Genomic DNA, 7,562 nt, shown 5'->3' on the forward strand with positions numbered 1-7,562 from the left:
GGCCTGGCGGGGCGGTTTGCCGGAGGTTGAGTTCCTCCGCAGCAAGCGCTTGGCTTTTCTCCAGCGGTGGCATTTGGCGAGCGGTGGCCTGGCCGTGCCAGAACCGGACCACGGCTATCACAGCCTGGAGGAGGAGCAGCAGCAGCAGTGCAAGGGCGTTTGTCAAGAAGAGGGAGAGGGACGGCGGGAGCAGCCGTGCGACGCCGGGGAGTTGGAGCGGCCCGAGGAGCCGAGCGAGGAGGGGAGACAAGCTGGAGGTGGACCCTTGGAGCAGGGGGGGATAAGGGGTTCGGCTGAGAATGGAGCACTTGAGGGGGGAGCCCTGACGGAAGAGGATGATGAGGACTCCGAAATAGGGCAAAACCTTCCAGTTTCAGCCAGACCTGCCTGTGCAAATAAATTAATAGACTATATCATAGGGGGGGGAGCTTCCAGTGGGGAGGAGAGTGCGGAGGATGAGGAAGACTGGGATGATGATGACGACGGGTTTGACAGCGAAGGGTTCCCCTCGGATTCAGACGCCGGTAGCCAGGACGGGGAAAGCCTTCATCTCTGGAATTCCTTCTACAGTTTGGATCCGTACAACCCTCAGAACTTCACAGCCACCATTCAGACATCTTCCAGCGATCCGGGAAAGGATATGTCAGATGTGGAGGAGGAGGAGGATGATTCTTCGTGGGCCGAGGAGTCCTCAGACTCTCCTCACGCTAGTTCTGAAGAGGAGGACGAATGGGACTGTAGCAGTGTGGATGAGGCAGAAAGCTTGAAACTTTGGAACTCGTTCTGTACCTCAGATGATCCATATAATCCTTTAAATTTCAAGGCAGCCTTTCAAACAGCAGAGAAAAAAGGGACGCCTGGTTTAAAAGGAGCAGAGAGGCCGAGTTTGGTCATTTCTGAGCCCAGCCACTTAACTGTCTGTCAGGTGCAGCTGGAAAAACATAACTGTGGGGTCACTGACTTTGTGCAGCATGGCATTCTTTCTGGTGAGAAATGTAGAAGTACCAAGCGGAAAAAGGTATATACTTCGTTTACGTTTTTCTGTTTTGGGGATGCTTAAAAAGAAAAAAAAACAACCCACCAAAAAAAACCAAACACATTGCATGAAGTGGTACGTGAGTGGGTGAGGTCACTTGTGCTGGGATTCCAGCCACAGTGGTAGGCAGATCATGCCCCCATGAGCTTATGGTCTAATTATTTGATTGAAATGACTGTGTCTCATCCTTTACACGTGATGGGAGATTTTGTAATTCAGTGGCACAGGGCAGATAACGTCTTTAAACTTCTTTTCTAGTTTTCGTTCTGTATTTGTGTTGTAGTTTTCGTCATCAGAGAAACAGATAGGAACTGTGACAAATTTTCCTCTGGAAAGTACCCGCTTCTGTTATGAATAATGTTGATAAAATATTTTAGGACCTTTGGGTGTGCATAGTGTAATTGAGACGTAAAGTATTGTAAGCATTTTAGGACTTGTGACAAGTCTGCTTGAGTTACAAACGTCTTTTGGAGTAGGAAGAATCCTTCTGTTGTGGGTTAGCACATGCTACAGTAAGCCACTGAAGTTTCAAAAGAGAGCATAGTAGTACTCCCGTTTCCATGTAAGACACTATTATAATTCAGCAGTCGTTTATTAAAAGGATGTGATCTGGAACTGGGCTTTTGATCACAAACTGGAAGTGTAATGTGTTTATGAAGAGTTAAAAGCATTAAAAGAACTTTTTAATACGTGTGCTAGGATTCAGGTAAATAGTAAGAAACAAATTCATCTTCTTATGAGTTTTATAGTGCTACACGTGTACAAGATGGCTTCGTAGGTGTAATGTCTGAGTCTTGCCTGATAGTGAAAACATTTGCGTGAGTTGTGATACCAAGTCCCAGGGTAATACACCAGTGTAACAAGCTATCAAAATAGAAAAGTTGGAAAATGCTTGCCTTAGTGTTCATACAGTGGCAAGATTTGTTTGCTCCTTTAATTGAGACCCTGACTTGGAGGTGACTTCATACCTGGTTTTGCTAGGGCAAGTGGCATTTAATGGTTCACACAGGGTAAACTGTTATATATTAAACTCCATTTAGATTAACACTCAGAAAGGTAAACAATTTCTACAAGAAGTCCTTTGTAACTGACAGCATCTGTCTGAAATGCTGCAAGGTAGCACTGGTGAGCCCCGCTATAACTTCATACTGCCGTGACCTAAAATCCTGTTGCGTGTCAGGGGTGTAGACTTAACAGTAGTAATTTTTTGACTAATTTGTTGTTTGAGTCTGTGTAATCTATTGACATGGTGAAAGAACGATGATCTAGATGCAATATTTAGGATGATGCTACAAAATCCAGTAATTGTGCCCAAGGGTGTCTCAGACTGATGTAAAAAGGATGTAAGGTAGGAACTCGCAAAGGGATAGGCTGATGTAACAGCTCCGTGTGCTTGAAAGCACATACTTAATTAGGCCCATCTGCAGAACAGCAGAGATTGCCGAGCAACGACCAAGGTGTTCCCAGGCAATCTTCTTGTCCTTCATCCTGCTCAAAGCTATTTCCTATCTGGCATCCTGCAAACAAACAGCAGCAATATTCGTGTTTGTAAAGTCATAAAACCTGGGGGCGTTCTGTTTCGCTTACGAGTTAGGAAATGCATTAACACTAGGTGAGGATGTGTGGGATCAGATGCCCCTGCTTTCGCAGACAACTCGGCAGTAATTTGGGATTGCTGCACTGGATTTGGGTGACTTCTGGAGATTGCTTTCACACAGTCTCTTGTGGCTCTATGTCCTCAACTGCTGATTATTCCTGTAGGCTGTCTCTTCTGTAACTGTTAGCTTCATGTTTTCTTTGAAGGTTAGAAGATGACTGCCACAAAAAGCAATCTCACTCTATACTCCTCATTGTGTTAGCACAAACTGGGTGTGAAACTAGTGTTCTGGGTTCATAAAACAGGGATGGAGCAGCAAGTTTCTTGTATCCCCCCCCACGCCCCAAGTTTCTTCCTGACCTTCCAGAAGTAGCTGTCCTGCAGCAAATTCAGTGGAGTCGTCTGCAACAACAGTGTTTGGTTTGTCTTCAAGAATCATTCCTAGTCTGAGAGCTGATGGATGCTGTGACAGCTAGTTGGGTTGTCCTTCAGGTTTGTGCCTTCTGTACAGCTAAATGAAAAGCAGTACATAATTCAGTAGGAGCCTGAAATAGTCTGGCTTTTGCTTGTCACTCTATAACAGCAGAACTTAAATGCTTAGTGTGGTAATAGTCCAAATACTGTCAGGTTTAGATTCTGGGCCTATAAGTTTCTTTGTTTTCTTAAAATAGCTTAAAAATTCTTTAAAATAGCAGAAAGTGAAAGTTTTCATACATGTTTTAAAGTGCCATGACTTTGACTTCATTTTGTTCCATGAACTTAAATACCCTGGAATTTGATACCAGCTGTAAATAGATGGTTTGTTCCAGTCACCTAGTGATGAGTGTTGCTTCCTTATATGTAGGGTAGTATGATTTCTTTTCCCGGTGCTGAAGTATGGGCTGACTCACATGATTACTTATTCCACAGAACAATGATTCTCCCTTTTCTTATGTAAGCTTCAGTAATCAGAGATGTTGGCCGGTAGCATATTTCTTGTTTTAAGTGAGCGTCCTGACGTGTCCCACTGAGTAACCTGCTTGCACTGTATGTGTGTAAGGTTATAACCCAGTACTGATGTCAGGAGGGGTGTTATTTCACAGGGAACACTGTGTGATCTCCTGTCAGCCTAAAGAGGCCTCTTAGGCCCCAGTTTAGAAACTCCATGGTAGTTTGAGCGTTACTTTTGGTAGAGGGAGAGGTTAGCAACTGGTTGCTTTTAAAGGTAAGAGATGACATACGCACTGGCCTAGGTGGTGCAGAGACCTAGCGTGAACTGGTAGTGTGTCTGAGGCTTTTTGCTATTTTGGGCATTTAATAACTTCTGCTAAAATCGTATGGGCAATTAAGTATTAAGCTCCTTTTGCATGAGTGTTTGGTTGATGCTTTACTAAATGACTTTGTCTTTTCCAGGTAACCTTCCTTGAAAAAGTTACTGAGTATTACATAAGCAGTGAGGAGGATCGTAAAGGACCCTGGGAAGAGCTTGCACGAGATGGATGCAGGTTCCAGAAACGTATCCAAGAAACAGAAGAAGCCATAGGACACTGCTTCACCGCAGAGCATAGACAAAGAGTATTTAATAGACTCCAAGAAACCTACTACAAGAGGGTTGACCTCTTCTAGCACCTTAAAAGATCTGTAGTTGTGTGACCCTAAGCACTCATGAACATCTTCAAAGCAAGAAGTGGCAGCTGCATGTGCTATTTTGAAATGGGGAGAGAAGTGGGATTTTAGCAATTTTTTTTTCCCCAGTTCAATATTCAGCCAACAAATACACCTGTGTGTCCCATTTTGGTATCCAGACAAAATCTTTTGAGTATCATCAGGGGGTAAGGGTGGTATAATTGCATTCCTTTTAAGTAACACTTGAGAAACAGACTGCTTTAGGTTAAATCCATTCCAAAAATGCCTTGTCTGCCGTATGTGGAGAAGTGGTGACTATTAAGTTGGATTTTTGCACTTTGAAAAAGCAAAACCTATTTTGAAGGAAATATTTATGGGGCTCAGAACCTAGTTATTGCAGTTTTGATTTAAAGTTTCTGGAGGTATGTGCTACTTTCTTGTGGTTCTCTGTTTTCTCTAACTTGTACAAAAGTCTCCAAATTTTGTTAGCTAATAAGGTTAACATTATTGTGCAAAGCAGATAGTTTATTCCTTCCTTTTAACATCACAGTTTTGCATGTAATCTAATGTTTGAGTGTTTATGTAACGCTTTGGTGTCTTAATATTTCAGTCTAGCACACTGGGGGATTCAGGGGAACTCTGGTGCACTACGAGCCCTTTGGTTTGTCTTTATTTAAATAAATACCTTCACCCGGTACTGTTCCAAAGGGTGTTGGCTGCTTGTGCACCAAACCTCTGTGCTTTCAGGGCAATGAAAGGCCTCATCCGGATCAATAATTAAAGCTTCAAGATGTGTATCGAGGCTGTGGCTGATAGTTTGAATTTAGGTAGTGACACACAGGGAACTAGGCCCTAGTTCTTGAGTTAATCTTAGACTAACTTTGCCGTAATTGATTCTGCTTTTTGGAGATGGATTGAGGTGGAAGATTCTACATATTTCTTGTATCCAATATGCTTGTTTTGGTACTTGTAAGGAGAATTCTCTTTGACTTACGGAAATCTAATGCTACAGATTGCTGTGTTCTTTACCAAAAGCCAGTATTAATACCTCTACGCGTCTGCACTTTTGTTCAGAAATACGAAAATAACATTTCATGTTTAGGGACTGAAAGTTGAGGTCCTCGGTGGAAGAAAAACACTCCTTATTTATGTTTCTAACTTAAAATGTTTAATTGTTGTTTCAATCAAAACTAAAAAAGCAGCACCATTTGGATATGTGTTTGGACCTGAAGGATGTTGTGTGGCTGGTATGCAAGCAGGTATGAGGTCATGCAATGGAATAAATACCGAACATCACAGAATTTGTATCTGCACAAAGTTGCGTGAATAAATTATTTTTTCCTCAATTCATTCAGCTGACTAGAATTATTTCCCTTTTTTCGAAGGGAGAAACCTAAAACCTTCAGATTTGTCATCTCAATGACTTCAATTTTTAATTTGAAAGAAGATTCCGGATACAGAAGAGCTTCACAGCACTTTACTGAAATTTCTGCTTAATCGTGCTACCTTTTTGGCCATTACTTTTAATTCTGTCTCAAATTTAAGAGTTTTTGAGTTTATTCTTATTGCATGATGTTCTTAGAAATAAAAAATTCTCTTTCTCTGCTACAACTTAGAAGTGTTACAATTACGAAATGCAGAATAATTTCGTAATTACGAAATGCTGTGAACTACAGTAGAGTTGTCATGTAAACTTAAATTGCAGCTGAAACTCAAGCAGCTTTACAGACTGGCTACTCAGAAGCAATGCAGCAATGTTATTTTTTGTCCCCATGGCCTAAAAAAAAATACGGATTCTCCTTTCCTACAAAAGATAATTTTAGTTGTGAAATCGTAATTCTAATCATGCCCTCAAATCCTGTCAAATAATTTTTAGGAGTTCGTTTTCCTGTATCGTTTGATAACAGGTGTTCTGCTTTTTAGTTTAAGAAAAAGCATGCAGGATGATAAATGTAGGATTACAATAGAAAAATTGTTGACTTATGATCCAAGTGTGACTGATGAGTAATGCTGTTCATTGCTTTTGGTAAAATATACTATAGTCATTTTTCCGTGACTCTCCTAGTTTCTTCGCTCTTGGAGAACTTGTTGGTGCTTCAGTTACTCTGGACAACTCACTTGGTTTACTGGTGCTTGTAAGAAGCTTTAGCCTGGTGTGAATTAACACCTGCAAATTCTCACCCACTGTTTGCGGAGGCTTGGAAAAGGCTACAGCTGGAAACAAACAGAATTGACAAATTGGATGTAAACTAGATTAAAAACTACTTCCAAAGTGCTTCTGACATTTGAGAAGTTTTTTTCCGACCTGCAGTGTATCAAGTGCTGTGTTCTAACACTGCTGATTCTCGCTGAAACGTACCTGCTTGGGTAAGCTTTTCTGCCTCTCGTGTTTTCAAAGTATCCAGGGTAAAGTGAGAGGAAATTAACACTACATTCATCACCGTAAAAGCAAGCTAAGCTTGCTTGTCACCATTTTCCCTATAACATATCTTAAAATGGTCTTACAGAATGTGTATATGTGTAAGTGCTTTGAGTGAGACAGTAAAAATAACACTTGTTGAACTTTAAATCAAAACTGTAATTATCAGATTTTATTTTTGTATAATTTAGAGAAAGTTAGAAAACCTTCAGCATTGGCTTTATACAGATTTTAATTGATTTGTGTCAAGTTTGTTGGGTTTTTATATCTAAAGTTATATTTCTGTACATAATAAAACTATTCAGAACTAATCTGTAAATTGTAATAAAGATATTTGCAAGATAATGCCAAATTGGTTTTCTTTGAAAGAAGTTATGGGAAATGGCAGGTAACTGTGCGAAAGCATTAGTTGTGTATGAGAATATTAAGTATTTTTTTTTATCACCTTTGGTGTTTCAGAGGCGGTCACGGTAATTTAGAAGCAGCCTTCTTCCCTGTGAATTTCCTCCAAACCAGTAAACGTGTGGTCGTAAGGGCTCCTTGTACTGGTAAAGCTTTTAAACGAAAATGCAAAGTGTGCAAGTGCAATTAGTTTTACTCAAATTAGGTGTTGGCTTGGTCTACACAGGGATGTTAATGTTCTGTTGCCCTAATTGAAGCGGAGTATTGAGATTTGATTGGAGCTTGCTCACTGGTTAGCAGAACTTTAAATATGAATGCTGCATGGTTTTGAAGGTATTTCAGGGGCTTTTTTGAAGTATTTCCAGGTTTTGTGCTGGAACAAATTTGAGGTGTCACCTTGTGAGTAGAAGTGACTCGAAGGTGCCAACCGTCTGATCTCTCTTCAATTAGAGAAGAGCCAGAACGCTTCCCTGTGTTTGGCTATGTCACGTTGGCCTATGACG

At 41.0% G+C, this 7,562-nt stretch overlaps 1 protein-coding gene across 1 annotated transcript in view; it reads left to right on the forward strand.

Moving 5' to 3' along the window:
* Window positions 1–4,292, forward strand: part of PPP1R15B (protein phosphatase 1, regulatory subunit 15B) — a 6,375-nt gene extending 2,083 nt beyond the window's left edge. Inside the window, exons 2-3 of the mRNA XM_009888291.1 lie at window positions 43–1,018; window positions 4,026–4,292. Coding sequence (XP_009886593.1) covers window positions 43–1,018; window positions 4,026–4,238 — 1,189 coding nt within the window. The 3' untranslated portion in view covers window positions 4,239–4,292. The remainder of the gene's footprint in view (window positions 1–42; window positions 1,019–4,025) is intronic.
* Window positions 4,293–7,562: the final 3,270 nt, after the last annotated feature.

The sequence above is a fragment of the Charadrius vociferus genome, unplaced genomic scaffold (assembly GCF_000708025.1).
Source record: "Charadrius vociferus isolate BGI_N301 unplaced genomic scaffold, ASM70802v2 scaffold266, whole genome shotgun sequence".
NCBI classification, from domain to species: domain Eukaryota; kingdom Metazoa; phylum Chordata; class Aves; order Charadriiformes; family Charadriidae; genus Charadrius; species Charadrius vociferus.